The 24,513-nt window shown below is 41.4% G+C and overlaps 1 protein-coding gene and 3 pseudogenes across 4 annotated transcripts in view; 1 reads left to right on the top strand and 3 right to left on the bottom strand.

The window, feature by feature from the left end:
* Positions 1–891: 891 nt before the first annotated feature.
* LOC142837060 (UDP-glucuronosyltransferase 1A6) overlaps positions 892–24,513 on the top strand; it is an 81,222-nt gene continuing 57,600 nt past the window's right edge. Inside the window, exon 1 of one of the 4 annotated variants that reach the window (XM_075951894.1) lies at positions 892–1,800. In XM_075951894.1, coding sequence (XP_075808009.1) covers positions 946–1,800 — 855 coding nt within the window. In that variant the 5' untranslated portion in view covers positions 892–945. Of the gene's footprint in view, positions 1,801–7,630; positions 8,297–16,536; positions 17,429–22,478; positions 23,383–24,513 lie in introns of those variants that run through there. The other 3 variants (XM_075951897.1, XM_075951893.1, XM_075951892.1) reach the window with 3 other exon arrangements.
* Positions 4,189–4,646, bottom strand: LOC142836957 (large ribosomal subunit protein uL24-like; annotated as a pseudogene).
* On the bottom strand, positions 13,309–13,777 carry LOC142837131 (large ribosomal subunit protein uL24-like; annotated as a pseudogene).
* LOC142836976 (large ribosomal subunit protein uL24-like) lies at positions 19,273–19,715 on the bottom strand (annotated as a pseudogene).

The following is a 24,513-nucleotide window of genomic DNA, read 5'->3' as shown; positions in this document are numbered from 1 at the left end:
AGACCAGGTCAGCAGATCGTAACAACAGCCCCATGTAGAGCTGCTGCCTGATGCTTCTCAACAGTGAACACCACAATTTCCTTATAGCGAGCTGTGTCAACCCCAGATGTACAGGGAAAGAACTTGAAACCAATTCCTACAGGGAAAACCCACATGAGGTGTGGGTGACAGCAGCATTGTCTGTAACCACAAGGGGGAAGCAAGCCCTCAGATGCAGCAGTGACATAGGAGACAAATGCATGGATCTGTGGAGAAGGTCCCTGGGTAACTGACTAGAGGCTTGCCAGCTCTCGGCCTCTCCAGAGAACATGGGCAGTCTATAGCATCAGATGCATCAAGGGGGACATTGTAACAGGAATGGTGCTCACCTTCCTTTAATCCCTGGAGTGGTCTGTGCAGATGCTGGTCACCTTTATGTCATATTTAGAGAACACAGTGTTGGGAAGTTGAACAAGAATTCTACTGCACATGTGCCAAGACAGCAGCATTGCTCATCTGGCAAAGTTGTTTCTAACCACTGTCTGGGAGGAGGGACCAGGCTAAGGAACCAGCGGCAGGCAGAAAATCCCTTGAAAACAAACACAGTTTGGTTTTGCTTTGGGACCTGTTTTAGAAATACAAGATTCTTTGAAACTTGCTTCCTTTGGTGAAAACATTTGAACTCCTTAGGGTCTTAGGTATATTTTTCTTTGTAAATATTTCTAAACTCACATTACCTGACCCTGCCCAAGAAAAAGATCTTATCTGTAACACAAGCGAGAGTGCCTTGTACTATTTTATCATTTATTACTGTTGTCTAAGTAAATCATTGTCAGGTATTGGTGTTTCTTCATGGTGCAAGTACACGCCCAATTGAAGGAGCAGATTTAACTCAGTCACACTTCCTCCTTTGTCAGAAGAGCTCAGATTCTCAGCAGCTGGATTGCCTTAGGCTGAGCTTCTCCCATGGCTCCTGTAGGTTTCCCAGCCTCCCTTCCTCTGTGTGTGTGTCTGCTGCTGGCCTCTGGCTTTGCCCAGGCAGGCAGGCTGCTGGTGGTACCCATGGACGGGAGCCACTGGTTCACCATGCAGTCGGTTGTGGAGAAGCTCATCCACAATGGACATGAGGTGGTGGTAGTTGTGCCAGAGGTGAGTTGGCAACTGGGAAAATCTCTGAATATTACTGTGAAGACGTACTCAATTTCTCACAATCTGGAAGATTTAAACCGGGAGTTCAAGGTTTTTCTTGATGCTCAAATGAAAGATCAGCCAGAGGGAATGACTCTTCTACTATCAGGTCCATCCAAAGGTTTCTTTGATTTAGTGTTTTCACACTGTAGGGATTTGTTTAAAGACAAGAAGTTAGTGCAGTACTTGAAGCAGAGTTCTTTTGATGCTGTGTTTCTGGATCCTTTCGATATGTGCGGCTTGACTGTTGCCAAGTACTTGTCGCTCCCATCTGTGGTTTTTGGCAGAGGAATATTTTGTCACTATCTTGACGATGGTGCCCAGTGCCCCAGTCCTCCTTCTTATGTTCCCAGAGGTCTCTTGAAACTCACAGGCAACATGAATTTCATGGAGAGAGTCCGGAACCACCTGGCCTACATGGGGGAGCGTGTATTTTGCCCCAGCTTGTTCAAAACTGCTACAGATATTGCTTCGGAAGTTCTGCAGACCCCAGTGACTGCGACCGACCTCTTCAGTCAAGTGTCCATTTGGCTGTTACGCACGGACTTTATGTTGGAGGTCCCCAGACCTCTGATGCCCAACATTTTCTTCATTGGTGGGATCAACTGCCACCAGGGAAAGGCACTCTCTAAGGTATGTTGTCTCTCCTTTTCTTCAGCATTTGAAGAGAGACTTGGCTTTGGACGCTAAAGTTATCCCTTATTGTGTGGTGGGCTGTCACTCACACCGGGCATTTTCAGTTTTCTTTCAGTTCTACAATTGTCATCCCAGTTTATTCAACACAGTCTTTGACTGGTCTTTGCAGTAGTACGGCTTGTAAACCTTGCTTGCTGTTAGGCGTGTGGCAACAGACATTCTCAGCGTCTCCAGGCTGCCTTTATTAATTGTTTTTGGAAATAGAGTGAGAGGCGTAGTAAGAAACGAAGCTTCGTCTTATTCATTCTCGCCCTCTACCTCATTCTTGAAAATGCTGGGAGGATACTTCGTGTTCGGTTTCACGGGGTTACTGCAGAAATAGCATGTGTAGATATGAACACTCATCACGATTTTCTTAAAATAAGATCCAGCTCCATTCTGCATGCAGGTTCTTCATTATCCCTTCTCACCTTCCGGCAAGTAGTTAGCATCACAACATTAGATGTATCCTATTCTCTCAGAAGTTCTCTCTGCAGTTTCTGTTAGAGACTCTCAGACAATTGTAAAATGTGTTTTGACCAAATCTACCCATACTCTTTCCTCTCCACCTTCTTCCCTACCCTCAGATGACAAGTGTGTTGTTTTAAATGTCCTTCTAACACACAAATACTGATGGATATTTAATTCCAGATGGGGCCAACCATCCTTAGTCCTTCCTTTCTTTCTGTTTTCTTCCTCTTTTTCTTTTTCTTTTTAATACAGGGTTTCTTTCTGTAGCCTTGGAACTCACTCTGTAAGCCAGGCTGCCCTTGTACTCAGAAATCCGCCTGTCTCTGTCTCCTGGGTGCTGGGACTAAAGGCTTGTGCCACCATGGTCTGGTTCCTTAGTGCTTTCTTAACCACAGAGCATTTCCTAACCCTGCTATTATCTCAGCAGCACAGAGACCCAGGAGCAGAGTGGCTGGGTCTAGCTGTGCACTCGCTACATGTTAGTGCGTTTAGATAATTGCTTTTAAAACTCAGAGCAAACTTCACCATTTGATCAGCTGTATTTGATTTAATTTTCCATGCTTTCTTCTTCTCCGGATCTTGTCCAAATGTTAACGTTTTCTTAATTATAGTGATTAAAAGTTCTGTGTAGCTATTTCAATGTTCACTATCTGTTCTGGTAGTCACTTGGGCCATTTGCATTTTCTCTATGTTAAATTACACATTGCCATCCTTTTACCCTTTTTCTAATTGCTACCAGCATCTAGAGTTCAGATATATTAACATTTGTTCATTTAAATATCTGCTGCACTTTTTTACTTAGTTGTTTAATTTCAAGTTTTTTTAAATTTTATGTGTAAACTGTTTTGCCTTTATGGTTGGGATTCTCATTCATGCAGTACCCATAGGAAGCAGAAGAGGGCACTGGATACCTGAAACTGGAGTTATTTATGGCTTTGAGCAGCCCTGTGGGTTCTGTGAATTGCATTGGGATCCTCTGGAAAAGCAGCCAGTTATCCTAACCACTGAGCCATCGCTCAGGCTCTGTGGTTGTTCATCTTTTGTTGACATGGTTTATATTTTGGGTCAGTTAACTTTTTCTTTCACTTTAAATGGTAACTTTTTCTTAAAAAAACTATCTAAATTTTTAACATGTATGGCTGATTTGAAGACTAAAATATCATAATGTTACTGGACCTCATATATGGGCATTTTTAATTCCTCTAAGGCTGACAGTATTATTCTGACAACTTGGTATAGGTGTGTAAATTTAGTTGCTTTTGAATGACAACTGCTATTTACTAACTCTATTTGAGGAAGGACTTCACACTTCATTGACGGTCATTCAACACATCTCTGTCAGGTCTTACTTTTCCACGATTGCTTCTGTCTGCTTCCAGCCTTTCAGGTTCACCACACTCACAGACAACCCTGTGTTTCCATTGATTGCGTCTGGGGCAGGTTTTAGTATAGATTCCATGCTTACTAATTTCCAAATTGCGTTGGGGATTCCCTTAATATATTCTCCCTTAAAACTTAAAAATTGTGTTGCTGAGGCTGGAGAGACAGCTCAGCAGTGGGAGCTGGTGCTGCCTTGGCAGAGGACCCAGGGTTGGTTCCCAGCAGCCATGCCAGGCTGCTCACAACCACCTCGAGCTACTGCTCCAGGAACCTAACTCCTGATGTTGCCCTCTGGGCACCTTCATACACCTGCACACACCCATACAGTCACATGGTACTCAACTTAAAATAAACCCTTGAAAACTGCTATTGTTGAGCTCTACAAATCAAACACATATTAAGGCCGTGTGCATATTGCATTTTAAATCTTTTCCTTAAGTGGAGAAATACTGGCATATTTTGATATTGTCTTTATTTTTGTTATGCAGTCTTTAATGAAATCTGTCTGAGCCGCCCCTACTCCTGCATCTTCTCAATCGTTTCTTCCGTGTATTTGCCCTTCTTCATTCCTACTAGTCGAGACTTGACTTCCCTTTTCATGATCTTTTTTTTGGTCGTTATCCAGCTTTATCCTGGTGGTACCCACCTTGCTCTGGTGGATGTCCACACGGACAGTTGTGCCATTAGCCTCTCCTGGCTGCACCTGTTCAATGTAGGTGACATAATTCTTTCTGTGCACTTGGACCACTTTGCCAATCTGCTGGCCTTTGTAGCGCTGTAGGACAAAGTGAACTTCATCATCCTTTCGAATGGGCATAGATGGAACATTGTACTTCTGTCTCAGCTCTTTGGAAAGTGGGGACGACATGATCTTCCCCTGAATGTGAGAAGGTACATTGAAGATGTTTGGGGTTCTTGATATGGTCAGAAGTCACAAAGGGATTGAACTTCATTTTGACATCAGTGATCAGTGATCAGTGATTGTCTTCTTAGTCAGGAAGATGCACTCTATTTTACAGATTTAGATTTCATTTTATTCCATTAACAAAATTTTGTACTTAAAATTGTACATTATGGACAAATTTTATCTCTAGCACTAAAATGTATTTCTACGTTTTGTTATTTTAAAGCTATGGTATACAGGTAGTTTATTTTGGTTTTGAGGTAATTATTGATAGTTGAAGTATACTTTTGTCCTTTTATGTTTTATATGGCCATATTATTTAGATACTTCATTATTTTAGAAGATTTCTCATGTACACATAAAACTTGCAAAGATTCCACCATTATTATACCATTTATTTTCTTTTTTGGGCCATGGACCTTTCTGTTGTTTAGTTGTGTCTACTTGCTACCACATGTTATCTGGGATGAGGGAATCACAATTGAATAGCTACTTTCCTAAGTTTGCTGTTGACAAACCTGTGATACATTTTCTTAATTGTGATTGATGTGGGAAGACCCAGGCCATGGAGGCAGTGCCAGCCCTAGTCAGGTGGTTCTGAATTGCATCAGGAAGTAGGCTGAGCAAGCCATGAGGAACAAGGCAGTAAACAGCATTCATACAGGGCTTTTGCTTCAGTTCCTGCCCCTGGGTTTCTGCCTGGAGTCCTACCCTGCCTTCCCTCAGTGAGGTAGTGTGGCTTGGGAATGGTAAGCTGAAATAAACCCTTTCCTCCCCAGGATGCTTTTGGTCATGATGTTCTATCACACCAGCATAAACCCTAAGACAGCCTATATGGTAACTCTGGAATATGCTGCTGCTCGAAGCTGTTTAAAATAGGATTCAAGTGAATTATGGTCAAACACTTTGTTACTTTCTCTCTATGTGTTTTACAATATAGGCATGTGTGTTTTAATTCTTAACTGGCATATTCATAATTTCAAAATATGTTGCTTACCTTTAAAACACTAAAAGGATAAAATATCAAGATATACATATGAATTTATGTATATATAATGAATATAGTACTTTATCAAGTAAAATATGCATTGCATTAAACAATAAAATTTTAAAAACTTATCATAATTTAAAAAATGCTAAATATTAAAATGAGCAAAGTATCCACAAACTTTCCTCAACCTTATGATTATTTCAAGTAATTTGTGGTGGTGGAGATATGACTCAGTAGTTAGAATATCGGCAGCTTTTTAGGAGACCCAGGCTTAATTCCCAGTACCCACATCACAGCTTCTCATGTTAACTCTGTGTCCAGGGAGCTGTTCTCATCTCCATGGATACTGCACACATGTTCCACATACATACACGGAGGCAAAACACACATACACATAAATACAAAAAAGTTATATACCTGTTTTTTAAAAAATAAATAAATAAACTTTATTATTTAAATGCACTTGCAAAAAAATACCTCTTTTACCAAAATTAATCAGACCCAAAGTCTATTCAGCTCAACAAACGCCTCTCTAGGTAGAGCAGCTATTCCGGTTGGACTCTGTGCTGAAAGGCAAAGATGATAGTGGGTGGCATTTTTATCGCACACTGGGGTGTGCTTGGTGAATGACAGATTTTCAGTTCATTCATTCGAAAGAGAGAGGAGGTTCTTTCTGAAGATTAGAGACTCCTGTGTTAGGCCTTTCAAAATTAAGCCTTGCTTTCTTGTCTTGGAAAGATCAGGCAGGATGTGGGCATGGTTACAGAAAGGCAATAGGATCTACAAGATGCTACCTACGCCGTCATGAAGACAAAAAGCAAAACAAAACCCAAAACAAAACAGCAAGAGGGAAAAATATCTTGAGAGTCTATGTGGAGACCAGACCCTAATAGAGGCCTGGTGAGATGATAAAGTGATACAGCCCGTGTAGGGCTGCCTGATGCTCTCCACAGTGAACATCACAGTTTCCTTATGCCTGAGCTCTCTTAATCTGGGATTTATAAAGAAAAGACTTGAAACCAATTGCTAGGAGAAAAACCTGCATGAGGTGTGGGTTACAGCAGCATTCTCTGTAACCACAAGGGGGAAACAATCCCCCAAATGCAGCAGTGACACCATAGACAAATGCATGGATCTGTGGAGAAGGCCCCAGGTAACTGACAAGGAGGATGGCCTAGCTCCCAACCTCTCCAGAGAATATTATGGGGGTGTTTACAGGATCGGATACATCCAGGGGGACATTATCACAGGAATGGTGGTCACCTTCCATTCAGTCCATGAAGTGGTCGGTGCAGATGCTGGTCGTCCTTATGTCAGCAATTCAGAGAACACTGTGTTGGGAAGTGGAAAAATAATTCTACTGCACGCGCTCCAAGACAGCAGCATTGCTCATCTGGCAGAGTTGTTTCTAACCACTGTCTGTGAGCAGGGCCAGGCTAAGGACCCTCCCCCTAGGCTTTGACCTAGCAGCAGGCAACAAATCTCTTGAAAACACAGTTCGGTTTTGCTTTGAGACCTATTCTAGAAATGCTTGATTCTTTGAAAATTGCTTCCTTTGGTGAAAACATTTGGACTCCTTAGAGTCAGGTATATTTCTTTGTAACTCTTTTTAAACTCACATTGCCTGACACTGCCCAAGAAAAAGATCTTATCTGTAACACAAGCAAGAGGGCCTCTTAATATTTGACCATTTATTACTGTTGTCCAAGTAAATCATTGTCAGGTATTGGTGTTTCTTAATGGTGGGAGTACACGCCCTATTTAAAGAGCAGATTTAACTCAGTGATACTTCCTCCTTTGTCAGAAGAGCTCAGATTCTCAGCAGCTGGATTGTCTCAGGCTGAGCTTCTCCCATGGCTCCTGCAGGTTTTCCAGCCTCCCTTCCTCTGTGTGTGTGTCTGCTGCTGGCCTCTGGCTTTGTCCAGGCAGGCAGGCTGCTGGTGGTACCCATGGATGGGAGCCGTTTCTTCATCATGCAGTCGGTTGTGGAGAAGCTCATCCACAATGGACATGAGGTGGTGGTAGTCATGCCAGAGGTGAGTTTGCAACTGGGAAAATCCGTGAATTTTACAGTGAAGACCTACTCAATTTCTCACACTCCGGAGGATTTAAACCGGGAGTTCAAGGTTTTTCTTGATGCTCAATTGAATCCTCAGTCAGAGTTAATGACTATTCTACTAGCGAGTTCAGGCATAGGTTTCTTTGAATTACTATTTTCACACTGTAGGAGTTTGTTTAACGACAAGAAGTTAGTGGAGTACTTGAAGCAGAGTTCTTTTGATGCTGTGTTTCTGGATCCTTTCGATATGTGCGGCTTGACTGTTGCCAAGTACTTGTCGCTCCCGTCCGTGGTCTTCGGCAGGTCAATATTTTGTCATTATCTTGAAGAGGGTGCCCAGTGCCCCAGTCCTCCTTCTTATGTGCCCAGAGATGTCTTGAAATTCACGGACACCATGACTTTCCTGGAGAGAGTGCAGAACCACCTCGCCTACATGGGGGAGCGTGTATTTTGCCCCAGCTTGTTCAAAACTGCTACAGAAATTGCTTCTGAAGTTCTCCAGACCCCGGTGACTGCATCTGATCTCTTCAGTCAAGTGTCCATTTGGCTGTTACGCACGGACTTTATGTTGGAGGTCCCCAGACCTGTGATGCCCAATATTGTCTTCGTTGGCGGGATCAACTGCCACCGAGGAAAGCCACTCTCTAGGGTATGTAGTCTCTCCTCTCCCTCAGCACGTGAGGAGAGACCTGGCTTTGGACGATGAAGTTATCCCTTACTGAGTTGTGGGCTGTCACTCACACCTGTCATTTTCAGTTTTCTTTCAGTTCTTACCTTGTCATTTCAGTTTGTTCAGCACAGTCTTTGAGCGGTCACACGAATTGTGCAATAGTAAACCTTGCTTGCTGATAGGTGTGTGTCTTGAAACAGACTTTCTCAGAATCAATAGGCAGCCTTTATCATTGTTTTTGGAAATAGAGTCAGAAGCACAGTAAGAAATGAAGCTTCGTCTTATTCATTCTCGTCCTCTATGTTGTTCTTCAAAATGCTGCCAGGAGATTTGTGTCTTGAGTTTCACTGGTTTACTGCAGAAATAGCATGTGCAGTTATAAACACTCAGCACGATTTTCTTAAAATAAGATCCAGCTCCATCCTGCACGCAGGTTCTTCGTTATTCCTTTTCATCTTCCAGCAAGTAATTAGCATCACAACACTAGATGTATCCTATTCTCTCAGAAGTTCTCTCTGCAGTTTCTACTTGAGACTCTCAGACATGTGTAAAATGTGTTCTAACCAAATCCACCCCCACTTTTTCCTCTCCAAATTGTTTCCTACCCTCAGATGACAAGTGTGTTGCTTTATATTTCCTTGTAACACACAAATACTGATCCATATGGGGCCAATCATCCTTAGTCCTTCTTATCTTTCTGTTTTCTTTTATTGATACCGGGTTTCTCTGGGTAGCCCTGGAACTCACTCTGTAAACCAGGCTGCCCTTGTACTCAGAAATCCGCCTGCCTCTGCCTCCCAAGTGCTGGGACTAAAGGCTTGTGCCACCACAGCCTGGTGGTTCCTTAGTTCATTCTTAAGCACAGAGCATTTCCTAACCCTGCTATTAACTCAACAGCACAGAGACCCAGGAGCAGAATGGCTGGGTCTAGCTGTGCACTCGCTACATGTTAGTGCATTTAGATAATTGCTTTCAAAACCCAGAGCAAACGTCAGCATTTGCTCAGATGTTTGTGAGAGTTCTCATTTTTCCATGCCCTCTTCTACTCCAGATCGTGTCCAAATGTTAAAATTTTAGTAATTTTGGTGGCTAAAAATTCTATGTAGGTGTATCTGTGTTCACTATCTGTTCCAGACGTTAGTTGGGCTTTTGTGTTTCCTCTATGGTAAATTACACATTGCCACCCTTTTACCTTTTTTTCTAATTGCTACCAGCCTCTAGAGTTCCAAATATTACCACATGGTCATTCAAATAATGTGCTGAACTTTTTTTACTTAGCTGTTTATCTGCTAATTTTTGTTCATTTTTATGTGTAAAGTTTTTTTGCCTTTGTGTTTGGGCATCCCATTCATGCAGTACCCATAGGAACCAGAAAAGGGCATTGGATACATGAAACTGGAGTTACTAATGGCTTTGAGCAGCCATGTGGGTGCTGTGAATTGAACTTGGGTCCTCTGGAAATGCAGCCAGTTATCCTAACCACTGAGCTATCACTCAGGCTCTGTGGTTGTTCATCTTTCAATAGACATGGTTTATATTTTGGGTCAGTTAACTTTTCCCCTCATTTTAAATGCTAACTTTCTCTTTAAAACTATCTAAATTTTATCATATATGGCTGTTTCCAACACTAAAATATCAGAGAGTTTACAACATCTCATATGTAAGCATTTTTAATTCCTCTAAGGCTGACAATATTTTTCTGACAACTTGATCCTACAAGGTATAGTTGTGTAAATTTAGTTGCTATTGAATGACAACTGCTATTTACTAACTCTGTTTGAAGAAGGATGTCACACTTCATTGATAGTCACTATTCAACATATCTTTATCGGGTCTTACTTCCCATGTTTGTTTCTGTCTTCTTTCAGCCTTTCAGGTTTGCCACACTCATAGATAACTCTGTGTTTCAAAGAGGCCCCACTTGTTAGTCCTGTGGTCTCTTCCTCCCAGCACTCTGTTTAATTTTCTGTGCCTACCTGAGTTCTGCCCTATAAAGGGCCCAAAGCAGTTTATTAACTAATAAAAGCAACACAAAGACAGAAGGACCTCCTACACCATTTCCTCTTTTCTGTTTAAATAAAAAGGAAGGCTTTAACATGGTAAAATTACATATAACAAAACAGTCATCAAACAAGAATTACAGTTACAATATTTATATCTACTGTATCTCTTATCATAACTAAGGAAAGTATAACTATAAATTCTTCAGCTCCATCAAAGACTCTGGGAAGTACATTGTAAGCAACCTCCAAAACTCCAGAACTGATAGAGACATCATGCTGCCTGGACAGTGACCCAAAATTCTTCTGTACAATTGGGGCATCCATCATCAGCCTACAAGCCCATAGTATCCAGCAGACTTTTCCATGAAGCAGGAAATTTCCAAGACAGTTCAGTAACTTTCTTCTGTGTCCTGCAGAATGTCTCACAGACACTTTCATGAAGCAGGAACCCTGAAGGACCATCTTACCTTTAGGCAAGTTCAGCAGTCATCTCTCTGTGGGTACTGCATGTCCAGGGAAGCAGTCCAGGCAAGAGCAGTTTCTTTCCCAAATGGCTAAGGAGCCTCTTTGATGCCCATCTTTCTCTTGAAGTAGATTGGTGCTGCCAGGAGCAGATGTGTCTCGTTGTCATGAAAAGTCTTAAACTCTTAAATATTTTAAATGCCATATTCTGAAGATCTCTCAAAGATCTGAAGAATCCCTATTCATCTGAAATCTTCTCCATACATCTAGAAAATCTAACTAAGATAACTACAAACTTGACTATTATAGATGATTATCCATTAACCTATATTTCTTAATTATACATTACATTTTCAAACGAACTACACATTCACAATACCTTAATCAAGAGCAGAAATGTACATATAACAAAATTGACCTTAAATTTGTATCAATAAACCAACATTCATACCAATTCAAATTATTCATACCTATATAATATCCCCCTTTAAATGTAAAAGAACATTTATAAAGAATATTTGGGAATATGAGCATAGTTTTTTCCATACTGCTTCCTGATATTTGGGGACACTGTTAATCAGGTCTTTCATGGTGTATCCTGTGTACTAGGTTCATTTCAGTCAGCACTTGGGTGAAGTAATTTTTTGAGGGTGTTCATAGCTACCTTTCAGGGGGAAGTGGCTATCAAACCATATTTGTGTAGAACAATCCACAGGTTCTCATCTTCTGTGAAAACAAAAAGAACCTCTTTTCCAAAGCACCATATCCTTAGACACAAATTTTAAAGTCAAGATACCTATATAATATACATTCTGGTTTAGCTTAGCAGCCCATACAATGAAATGTCTCTCTGTACTTAGCTCCTTCACAGTCAAAGAATTCAAAGGAAACACAATAATATACATAACCCAGATTCTCTGTGAATTTTCCATCTTTACATGGTTTATTTGTACTCTGTTAGTTTTTAGTATTTATTTTTATTATTTTTACTCCTTTAATCTATGACTATCTGTACTCTATTTCTTTAAAGATTTTACCCCCCCCCTTTTTAAACCTTAGCTTTATTTTATGACTCTCTATACACTTTTTTGTTTGTCCTCAAAGCCTACATACATTTATCCAACACTGTGACTAATTTAGAGGTCTTTTATGTCTGAATCTGTCCTACTGTGAATCTGTAATTCTTTACTGTTCAGGAGCACTTCTTGAAATGCTAAGCACTTCTTAAGAACTTAAGCTGCACCATTGTTAGGGGTAATACGGTACTGCCTGCTAGTCCCGCCAGTTTCAGCATGGTAGAGCTGGTTGCCCACTGAGAGCCAAACACACCGCCCCACTCCCAGGCACACAACCATCCATGTCGCCATTAGGCAAGCTGTAGCATGCTGTTCACAAACCCCATCCAAATGCTCTGTCTCATCAAAAAGCCAGAGGTCATGCTGGCAGCACAGCCCAGAGAGCCAGCATTTCAAAACTGCTGCTTTTCTCTTCTCTTGCAGCTCAGTCAGGAAAATCTCTCATAAAGGAGCTGTGGCATGCCACCAGCAAACTGCAAAAAGCTGTGTTAAACTCTGTGTTTTTGTGTTTAAAATTAAGCTATCTCAGGTTTTTAAGTAGATTTAGTCCATCACGTTGGCACCAATTGTTGCAAAGAAGGCCCGCTTGTTTGTCCCAGCCGACTGGCTAGCTTAGCCCCACAAACAACCACATAGAAACTGTATTAATTAAAACACTGCTTGGCCTATTAGCTGTAGTTTCTTACTGGATAATTTTTATTACATCTTAATTTAACCCATTTCTATTAATCTGTGTATTACCACATGGCAGTGGTTTACCGGGTAAAATTCCCAGCATCTGTCTCTGGTAGATCTATGCCGTGTCTCTCTCTCTCTCTCTCTCTCTCTCTCTCTCTCTCTCTCTCTCTCTCTCTCTCACTTGGCTCTCTTCCTCCCAGCATTCCCTTAAAGTTTACCCTCCTACCTAAGTTCTGCCCTATCAAGGGCCCTAAGCAGTTTCTTTATTAACCAATGAAAGAAACACAACGACAGAAGGACCTCCTACACCAACACCATCTTTCCATTGATTGCCTCTGTGGCAGGTATTAGTATAGATCCTATGCTTACTAATTCCCGAATTGTGTTGGTGATTCCCTTAATATATTCTTTCTTAAAACTTGAAAATTGTGTTGCTGAAGCTGGAGAGACAGCTCAGCAGTGGGAGCTGGTGCTGCCTTGGCAGAGGACCCAGGGTTGGTTCCCAGCAGCCATGCCAGGCTGCTCACAACCACCTCGAGCTACTACTGCTCCAGGAACCTAACTCCTGATGTTGCCCTCTGGGCACCTTCACACACCTGCACACACCCCCATGTGTCACATGGTACTCAAATGAAAAATAAACCCTTGAAAACTGTTATTGTTGAACTCTACAAATCAAACACACATTAGGGCTGTGTGCATATTGCATTAACTCTTTTCATTAAATGGAGAAATACTGGCATGTTTTTGGTAGTGTCTTCTTTTTTTTTTCTTATGCAATCTTTAAGGAAAACTGTATGAGATGCCCTGACTCCTGCATCTTCTCAATTGTTTCTTCCCTGTATTTTCCCTTCTGCTTTCCTACTTGTCAAGACTTGGCTTTCTTTCCCAGGATCGTCTTGTGGTCTTTGTCCAGCTTTATCCTGGTGATACCCACCTTCCTGGGGTGGATAACACACGGATAGTTGTGCCATTAGCCTTTCCTGGCTGCACCTGTTCAATGTAGGTGACATTTCTTCCTGTGCACTTGGACCACTTTACCAATCTGCTGGCCTTTGTATTGTCTTTGGACAACATGATCTTCATCATCCTCTCAAATGGGCATAGATCAACATTGTACTTCTGTCTCAGCTCTTTGGAAAGGGGGGAGAAGACAAGATCTTCCTTGGAATGTGAAAAGGTGCATGAAGGTGTTTCCTGTTCTTGATATAGTCAGAAGTCACAAAGGGATTGAAATTCATTTTGACATCAGCGAACTAATATTATCTTCTTAGTCAGGAAGATGCACCGTATTTTACAGATTTAGATTTTATTTCATGTCATTAACAAAATTTTGCAGTTAAAATTGTACATTATGGACAAATTTTATCTATATCACTAAAATGTATTTCTAAGTTTTGTTATTTTAAAGCTATGGTATACAGGTAGTTTATTTTGGTTTTGAGATAATTATTGGTAGTTGAAGTATACTTTTGTTTTTTTATGTTCTTTATGACGATTTTATTAAGATTCTTTATTAGTTTAAATGATTTCTCATGTAAACATATAACTATTATACCATTTATTTTTTGGGGGTGGTGGCTATGGACCTCTCTGTTGTTTGTTTGAATCTACTTGGTACCACAGGTTATCTGGGAGAGGGAACCACAAGTTCCTTTCCTAAGTTTGTTGTGGGCAAGCTTGTGGTGCATTTTCTTAATTGTGATTGATGTGGGAAGACCCAGGCCGTGGAGGCAGTGCCAGCCCTAGTCAGGTGGTTCTGAATTGCATCAGGAAGTAGGCTGAGCAAGTCATGAGGAACAAGGCAGTAAACAGCATTCATGCAGGGCTTTTGCTTCAGTTCCTGCCCCTGGGTTCCTGCCTGGAGTCCTACCCTGCCTTCCCTCAGTGAGGTAGTGTGGCCTGGGAATGAAAAGCTGAAATAAACCCTTTCCTCCCCAGGATGCTTTTGGTCATGATGTTCTATCACACCTGCATAAACCCTAAGACAGCCTATATGATAAGCCTGGAATATGCTGCTGCTCGAAGCTGTTTAAAATAGGATTCAAGTGAATTATGGTCAAACACTCCGTTGCTTTCTCTCTATGTGTTTTACAGTGTAGTCCTGTGTGTTTTAATTCTTAACTGGCTTGTTCAGACTTTCAAAAAATGTTATTTACCTTTAAAACAATAATAAGATAAAATATCAAGATATACATATGAATTTATTTGTGTAAAAATAATATGGTACTTTATCAAGTAAAATATGCATTCCATTAGACAATAAAGTTTTCAAAACTTATCAGAATTTAAAAAATTCTGAATATTAAAATAAGCAAAATATCCACAAACTTTCCTCATCCTTATGATTATTTAAAATAATTTGTGGTGGTGGAGATATGACTCAGTAGTTAGAATATAGGCAGCTTTTTAGGAGAGCCAGGCTTAATTCCCAGCACTCAACTCACAGGTTGTCACGGCAACTCTGGGTACAGGGAGCTGTTCTGGTCTCCATGGATACTGTGTACATGTTTCACATATATACATGGAGGCAAAACACACATACACATAAATAATAATTTTCAAAAAATCAAATAAATACATAAAATAATGTGTGATATACCCGATTTTCAAAAAAAATTAAACGAAGTTATTATTATATAAATGTACTTGCAAATTGATAAATACCTCTTATACCAAAATTAACCAGACCCAAAGTCTATTCAGCTCAACAAACGCCTCTCTAGGTAGAGCAGCTATTCCTGTTGGACTCTGTGCTGAAAGGCAAAGGTGATAGTGGGTGGCATTTTTATCACACACTGGGGTGTGCTTGGTGAATGACAGATTTTCAGTTCATTCATTGGAAAGAGAGACAGAGTTCTTTCTGAAAATTAGAGACTCCCATGTTAGACCTTTCAAAATTAAGCTTTGCTTTCTTGTCTTGGCAAGATTAGGCAGGATGTGGGTGTGGTTACAGAGAGGCAAGTAGGATCTACAAGATGCTACCCCTGCCATCATGAAGACAAAAAGCAAAACAAAACCCAAACCGAAGCAGCAAGAGGGAAAAATACCTTGAGAGTCTATGTGGAGACCAGACCCTAATAGAGTCCTGGTGAGAAGATAAAGTGATACAGCCCTTGTAGGGCTGCCTGATGCTCTCCACAGTGAACATCACAGTCTCCTTATGCCTGAGCTCTCTTAATCCTGGATGTATACAGAAAGGACTTTAAACCAATTCCTAGGAGAAAAACCCGCATGAGGTGTGGTTGACAGCAGCGTTCTCTGTAAACACGAGGGGGAAACAAGCCCCCAGATGCAGCAGTGGCAAGGGAGACAAATGCATGGATCTGTGGAGAAGGTCCCTGGGTTACTGACAAGGAGGACGACCTAGCTCCCAGCCTCTCCAGAGAATATTATGAGGGTGTTTACAGCATCGGATACATCCAGGGGTCCATTGTAACAGGAATGGTGGTCACCTTCCTTTTAGTCCCTGAAGTAGTCTGAGCAGATGCTGGTCACCCTTATGTCATATTCAGAGAACACAGAGTTGGGAAGTAAAACAAGAATTCTACTGCACATGCGCCAAGACAGCAGCATTGCTCATCTAGCTGAGTTGTTTCTAACCACTGTCTGTGAGCAGAACCAGCTAATGATCCTCTCCCTAGGCTTTAGACCCAGTGGCAGGCAGCCAATCCCTTGGGAACACAGTCTGCTTTTCTTTGAGACCTATTCTAGAATTGTGAGATTCTTTGAAACTTGTTTCCTTTGGTGAAAACTTTTGGACTCCTTAGGGTGGGGTGTATTTCTTTGTAACTATTTCTAAACTCACATTGCCTGATTCCGCCAAAGAAAGATCGTATCTGGAACACAAGTGAGAGTGCCTCATAATATTTTATCATTTATTGCTGTTGTCAAAGTAAATGATTGTCAGGGATTGTTGTTTCTTCATGGTGTTAGTACACGCCCAACTGAGGGAGCAGATTTAACTCAGTCACACTTCCTTTGTCAGAAGAGTTCAGATTCTCAGTGGCTGGATTGCCTCAGACTGTGCTTCTCCCATGGCTCCTGTAGGTTTCCCAGCCTCCCTTCCTCTGTGTGTGTGTCTGCTGCTGGCCTCTGGCTTTGCCCAGGCAGGCAGGCTGCTGGTGGTGCCCATGGACGGGAGCCACTGGTTCACCATGCAGTCGGTTGTGGAGAAGCTCATCCACAATGGACATGAGGTAGTGGTAGTCATGCCAGAGGTGAGTTGGCAACTGCGAAAATCCGTGAATTTTACAGTGAAGACGTACTCAATTTCTCACACTCTGGAGGATTTAAACCGGGAGGTCAATATTTTTCTTGATGCTCAATGGAAAGATCAGACAGACTTAATGGCTTTTTTACTAACGAGTCCAGGCAGAGGTTTCTTTGAATTACTGTTTTCACACTGTAGGGATTTGTTTAATGACAAGAAGTTAGTGGAGTCCCTGAAGCAGAGTTCTTTTGATGCTGTGTTTCTGGATCCTTTCGATGTGTGCGGCTTGACTGTTGCCAAGTACTTGTCGGTCCCGTCCGTGGTCTTCGGCAGGGCAATATTGTGTCACTATCTTGAAGAGGGTGCCCAGTGCCCCAGTCCTCCTTCTTATGTGCCCAGAGCTCTCTTGAAACTCACAGACACCATGACTTTCCTGGAGAGAGTGCAGAACCACCTTGCCTACATGGGGGAGCGTGTATTTTGCTCCAGTTTGTTCAAAACTGCTACAGAAATTGCTTCTGAAGTTCTCCAGACCCCGGTGACTGCATCTGATCTCTTCAGTCAAGTGTCCATTTGGCTGTTACGCACTGACTTTATGTTGGAGGTCCCTAGACCTGTGATGCCCAATATTGTCTTTGTTGGTGGGATCAACTGCCACCAGGGAAAGCCACTCTCTAAGGTATGTAGTCTCTCCTCTCCCTCAGCACATGAGGAGAGACCTGGCTTTGGACGATGAAGTTATCCCTTACTGAGTTATGGGTTGTCACTCACACCTGTCATTTTCAGTTTTCTTTCAGTTCTTACCTTGTCATTTCAGTTTGTTCAGCACAGTCTTTGAGCAGTCACACGAATTGTGCAATAGTGCTGCTTGTAAACCTTGCGTGCTGATAGGTGTGTGGCCCACGGACATTCTCAGCATCACCAGGCTGCGTTTACTATTGTTTTTGGAAAGAGAGTGAGAAGTAAGAAATGAAGCTTCGTTTTCTTTATTCTTGTCTTCTACCTCATCTCGATAATGCTGCCATTTCCTAACCCTGCTATTATCTCAGCAGCACAGAGACCCAGGAGCAGAGTGGCTGGGTCTAGCTGTGCACTCGCTACATTTTTGTGCATTTAGATAATGGCTTTCAAAACTCAGAGCAAACTTCAGCATTTGGTCAGCTGTATTTGAGATTTTCTCATTTTTCCATGCTGTCTTCTACAAAGCTCTTGTGAAAATGTTAAATTTTTCTTAATTTTGTGACGGAAAATTCTGTGTAGCTGTTTCAATGTTCACTATCTCTTCTGGTCGTCAGTTGGGCCATTTGCGTTTTCTTTATGGTAAATTCCACATTGCCACCCTTTTACCCTTCCTTCTAATTGCTGCCAGCTTGTAGTGTTCAGAAAGATTAACACTTGGTCTCTCAAATATGTGCTGCCCTTTTCACTTAGCCGCTTATCTTCTAGTTTTTGTTTATTTCTATGAATAAAGTGTTTTGCCTTTATGTTCGGGCTTCCCATTTATGCAGTACCCATAGGACGCAGAAGAGGGCATTGGATACCTGAAACTGGAGTTACTTATGACTTGAGCAGCCATATGGGTGCTGTGAATTGCATTGGGATCCTCTGGAAAAGCAGCCAGTTATCCTAACCACTGAGCCATCGCTCAGGCTCTGTGGTTGTTAATCTTCTGTTGATATTGTTTATATTTTTGGTTGGTTAACTTTCCCCTTAATTTTAAATGTTAACTTTTTCTAAAAAAATATCTAAATTTTATTATATATGGCTTTTTCCAACACTAAAATATCAGAGAGTTTACAACATCTCATATGTGAGCATTTTTAGTTCCTCTAAGGCTGACAATATTTTTCTGACAACTTGGTATAGGTATGTAAATTTAGTTGCTATTGAATGACAACTGCTATTTACTAACTCTGTTTGAGGAAGGACTTCACACTTCATTGACGTCATTCAACACATCTCTGTCAGGTCTTACTTTTCCATGATTGCTTCTGTCTGCTTCCAGCTTTTCAGGTTCTCCATACTCACAGACAACCCTGTGTTTCCATTGATTGCGTCTGGGGCAGGTTTTAGTATAGATCCCACGCTTACTAATTTCCAAATTGCGTTGGGGATTCCCTTAATATATTCTCCCTTAAAACTTAAAAATTGTGTTGCTGAGGCTGGAGAGACAGCTCAGCAGTGGGAGCTGGTGCTGCCTTGGCAGAGGACCCAGGGTTGGTTCCCAGCAGCCATGCCAGGCTGCTCACAACCACCTCGAGCTACTGCTCCAGGAACCTAACTCCTGATGTTGCCCTCTGGGCACCTTCATACACCTGCACACACCCATACAGTCACATGGTACTCAAATTAAAATAAACCCTTGAAAATGTTATTATTGAACTCTACAGATCAAACATGCATTAGGGCTGTGTGCATATTGCATTAACTCCTTTCACTAAATGGAGAAATACTGGCATGCTTTTGATATTGTTTTCTATTTTTTTCCTATGCAGTCTTTAATAAAAACTGTATGAGATGCCCCTACTCCTGTATCTTCTCAATTGTTTCTTCTGTGTATTTTCTCTTCTCCTTTCCTAATAGCCGAGTCTTAGTTTCCTAATAGCTTTCCTTTCCAAGATCGTCTTGCTGTCTTTATCCAGCTTTATCCTGGTGATACCCACCTTGCTCTGGTGGATGTCCACATGGACAGTTGTGCCATTAGCCTTTCCTAGTTGCACCCGTTCAATGTAGGTGACATTTCTTCCTGTGCACTTTGAACACCTTGCCTATCAGTTGGCCTTTGTACTGTCCTCGGACAATCTGAACTTCATCATCCTCTCGAATGGGCGTAGACTGAACATTGTACTGTGTCTCAGATCTTTGGAAAGGGGAGAAGACATGATCTTCCTTGAAACTTGAGACGGTGCATGAATGTGTTTGGGGTTCTTGATATGGTCAGAAGTCACAAAGGGATTGAACTTCATTTTGGTGGATGCAATTTAATATTGTTTTCTTAGTCAGCAAAAAGCACCCTATTTTACATATTTTATTCCATTTACAAAAATTTACACTTAAAATTGAACATTATGCACAAATTTTATCTTCATCATTAAAATGTATTTCTAGGTTTTTGTTATTTGAAAGCTATGATATACAGGCTAGTTTATATTGGTTTTGAGGTAGTTATTGGTAGGTGAAGTATGCATTTGTTATTTTATGTTCTATATGGCCATATTATCAATTCTTTATTAATTTGGAATATTTATCATGTACCCATGTAACATGCTAACGACCCCTTCATTATTATACCATTTATTTTCCTTTTGGGGCTGTGGATCTCTATTCTGATTGGTTGTGTCTACTTCCTACCATACAGGGAACTGCAATTAAGAACTACTTTCCTAAATTGGGCTGTGGGCAAGCCTGTGATGCATTTTCTTAATTGTGATTGATGTGGGAAGACCCAGGTCATGGAGGCAGTGCCAGCCCTTGTCAGGTGATTCTGAATTGCATCAGAAAGTAGGCTGAGCAAGTCATGAGGAACAAGGCAGTAAACAGCATTCATACAGGGCTTTTGCTTCAGTTCCTGCCCCTAGGTTCCTGCCTGGAGTCCTACCCTGCCTTCCCTCAGTGAGGTAGTGTGGCCTGGGAATGGAAAGCTGAAATAAACCCTTTCCTCCCCAGGATGCTTTTGGTCATGATGTTCTATCACACCAGCATAAACCCTAAGACAGCCTATATGATAAGCCTGGAATGTGCTGCTGCTCGAAGCTGTTTAAAATAGGATTCAAGTGAATTATGGTCAAATACTTCGTTGTTCTCTCTGTATGTGTTTTACAATGTAGACCTGTGTGTTTTAATTCTTAACTGGCTTATTCAGAGTTTCAAGAGATGTTGCTTATCTTTAAAACAATAATAGGGTAAAATATCAAGATATACATATGAATTTATTTGTATAAAATGAATGTAGTACTTCATCAAGTAAAATATGGATTCCATTAAACAATAAAGTTTTCAAAACTTATCAGAATTTAAAATATGCTGAATATTAAAATAAGTAAAATATCCACAAACTTTCCTCATCCTTATGATTATTTAAAACAATTTGTGGCGCTGGAGATATGACTCAGTGGTTAGAATATAGGCAGCTTTTAACAAAACATGGGCTTAATTCCCAGCATCCACATCACAGCTTGTCACAGTAACTCTGGGTCCAGGGAGCTGTTCTGCTCTCCATGGATACTGTGTAGATGTTTCACATATATACATGGAGGCAAAACACACATACACATAAATAATAATTTTCAAAAATCAAATAAATACATAAAATAATTTGTGATATATCTGTTTCTAAAAAACTAAATGAACTTTATTATTTAAATGTACTTGCAAATAAATTTAAAAAAAGTACATTTGTACCAAAATTAACCAGACTCAAAGTCTATTCAGCTCAACAAACGTCTCTCTAGGTCGAGCAGCTATATCTGTTGGACTCAGTGCTGAAAGGCAAATGTGATAGTGGGTGGCATTTTTATCACACACTGGGGTGTGCTTTGTGAATGAGAGATTTTCAGTTCATTCATGGGAAAGAGAGACGAGGTTGTTTTTGAAGATTAGAGACTCCCATGTTAGGTTTTTCAAAATTAAGCCTTGCTTTCTTATCTTGGCAAGATCAGGCAGGATGTGGGCATGGTTACAGAAAGGCAAGTAGAATCTACAAGATGCTACCCCTGCCATCATAAAGACAAAAAACAAAAAACAAAAACAACAACAACAACAACAAAGAAATAGAAGCAGCAAGAGGGAAAAATACCTTGAGAGTCTATGTGGAGACCAGACACTAATAGAGTCCTGGTGAGAAGATAAAGTGATACAGCCCGTGTAGGGCTGCCTGATGCTCTCCACAGTGAACATCACAGTCTCCTTATGCCTGAGTTCTCTTAATCCTGGATGTACAGGGAAAGGACTTTAAACCAATTCCTAGGAGAAAAACCCGCATGAGGTGTGGTTGACAGCAGCGTTCTCTGTAAACACGATGGGGGAAACAAGCCCCCAGAGGCAGCAGTGACACCATAGACAAATGCATGGATCTGTGGAGAAGGTCCCTGGGTAACTGACAAGGAGGACAACCTAGGTCCCAGCCTCTCCAGAGAACATGGGGCTGTCTACAGTATCGGATGCATCCACGGGGACATTGTAACAGGAATGGTGGTCACCTTCCTTTTAGTCCCTGAGTGGTCCATGCAGATGCTGGCCACCCTTATGTCAGCAGTTCAGAGAACACACAGTGCTGGGAAGTGAAACAAAAATTCTACTGAACATGCGCCAAGACTCATCTGGCTGAGTTGTTTCTAACCACTGTCTGTAAGCAGAACCAGGCTAAGGACCCTCCCCCTAGGCTTTGATCCAGCAGCAGGCAGCAAATCCCTCGGAAACACAGTCTGCTTTTACTTTGAGACATAGTCTAGAAATGCAAGATTCTTTGAAACTTTCTTCATTTGGTGAAAACTTTTTGTCTCCCTGGGGTCAGGTTTATTTCTTTGTAACTCTTTCTAAACTCACATTGCCTGATTCTGCCCAAAAAAAAGATCTTATCTGGAAAACAATCAAGTGTGCCTCCTAATATCTGACCACTTAATACTGTTCTCCAAGTAAATCATTGTCAGGGATTGTTGTTTCTTAAAGGTGCAAGTACACGCCCTCCTGAGGGAGCAGATTTAACTCAGTCACACTTCCTCCTTTGTCAGAAGAGCTCAGATTCTCAGCAGCTGGATTGCCTTAGGCTGAGCTTCTCCCATGGCTCCTGTAGGTTTCCCAGCCTCCCTTCCTCTGTGTGTGTGTCTGCTGCTGGCCTCTGGCTTTGCCCAGGCAGGCAGGCTGCTGGTGGTGCCCATGGACGGGAGCCACTGGTTCACCATGCAGTCGGTTGTGGAGAAGCTCATCCACAATGGACATGAGGTGGTGGTAGTCATGCCAAAGGTGAGTTGGCAACTGGGAAAATCCGTGAATTTTACAGTGAAGACATACTCAACTTCTCACACTCTGGACGATTTTAACCGGGAGTTCGAGGTTTTTCTTAAGGCTCAGTGGAAAGAACAGCCAGAGGGAGTTACTCTTCTACTAAAGAGTCCAGCCGAAGGTTTTTTTAATTTAGTGTTTTCACACTGTAGGGATTTGTTTAACGACAAGAAGTTAGTGGAGTACTTGAAACAGAGTTCTTTTGATGCTGTTCTTCTGGATCCTTTTGATATGTGCGGCTTGACTGTTGCCAAGTACTTGTCGCTCCCATCCGTGGTCTTCGGCAGGGCAATATTTTGTCACTATCTTGAAGAGGGTGCCCAGTGCCCCAGTCCTCCTTCTTATGTTCCCAGAGGTCTCTTGAAACTCACAGGCAACATGAATTTCATGGAGAGAGTGCGGAACCATCTCTCCTACTTGGGGGAGCATATATTTTGTCCTGCTTTTTTCAAAACTGCTACAGATATTGCTTCTGAAGTTCTGCAGACCCCAGTGACTGCGACCGACCTCTTCAGTCAAGTGTCCATTTGGCTGTTACGCACTGACTTTATGTTGGAGGTCCCCAGACCTTTGATGCCCAATATTGTCTTCGTGGGTGGGATCAACTGCCACCAGGGAAAGCCAATTACCAAGGTATGCTATCTCTCCTTTAGCCCATGAAGAGAAGTGTTGTGGAATATTATTTCAACTAGGCAAAGATGTTTCGCTTTTGTTCATGCAGCAGGATATTACCTTAACTGTGTGAAGCTCTGTTACCTTTGTTTCTGCTGCCTTTGTTAACAATGTAAGGATGTGTTACATTTGTTTCTCCTGCCTTTGTTAACAATGTAAGGATGTGTTACCTTTGTTTCTGCTGCATTTGTTTAACTATGTAAAGATATGTTGCATTTCCTTCACCTTGCTTCCCTAAGGCACCTGTCTGGTCTAATAAAATGCTGGGTAGCCAATATTTAGGCAGTAGAGGATAGGATAGGGAGGGTTTTTAGGCAGAGAGGATAAATAGGAGGAGAAATCTAGGCGAGAGAAGAGAGAAGGGAAAAGAACAAGAGGAGAAAGGCAGGCATATGCCTGGGGCCAGAAGTCAGATACCTACTGGTCAGCAGTGGAGATAGTAGAAAAGTAAGATATACAGAAAGGAAAAAGACAAAAAACGTGAAGCAAAATGTAAATAAAGAAACAGATTAAAATACGAGTTATAATAAGACTAACCATTCATAGCAAAAAGTTTCTATGCCATGATTTGGGAGCTGGTTGGTGGCCTAAGGAAGCCTGCTACAGAGAGGCCAGGTCTGTGGACAATGATGTTATTCCTTGCTGAGCTGTGGTCTGTTATTTTCATTCATCATTTTTTTTTCTGCTGTGCCAATGGACTCTTCTGACTACTCACAATTGTGCGACGTATAAATATTGCTTCTTGATTTGCGTGTGCACCACTGACGTACTTGTACACAATCACCAACCTGCATTGTTTTTGGAAACAGAGTGAGAAACACAGTAAAAAACTAAGTTTCATTTTGCTCATTCCTGTACTCGACCTCTTTTTTTTTTTTAATGCTCCTAAGAGTGTTGTATGTTTCTTATTACTTCACAAATAGTACATGTAGTTACAGACCTTCAGAATTATTTTTTTTTAACATAAGATCCAGAATCATTCTGGACATAAGATTCTTCACCTTGCGTTTTCACCTTCCAGTAAGTGATAGCCATCTTCTAACACTTGTAGATTTTAATGCTATTTTTTATTATATATATATATATAATCTC

Source organism: Microtus pennsylvanicus, chromosome 17 (assembly GCF_037038515.1).
Source record: "Microtus pennsylvanicus isolate mMicPen1 chromosome 17, mMicPen1.hap1, whole genome shotgun sequence".
Classification (NCBI taxonomy): Eukaryota; Metazoa; Chordata; class Mammalia; order Rodentia; family Cricetidae; genus Microtus; species Microtus pennsylvanicus.
The sequence above is the reverse complement of the archived record's forward strand: the minus strand, read 5'-3'. Positions and strand labels throughout refer to the sequence as shown.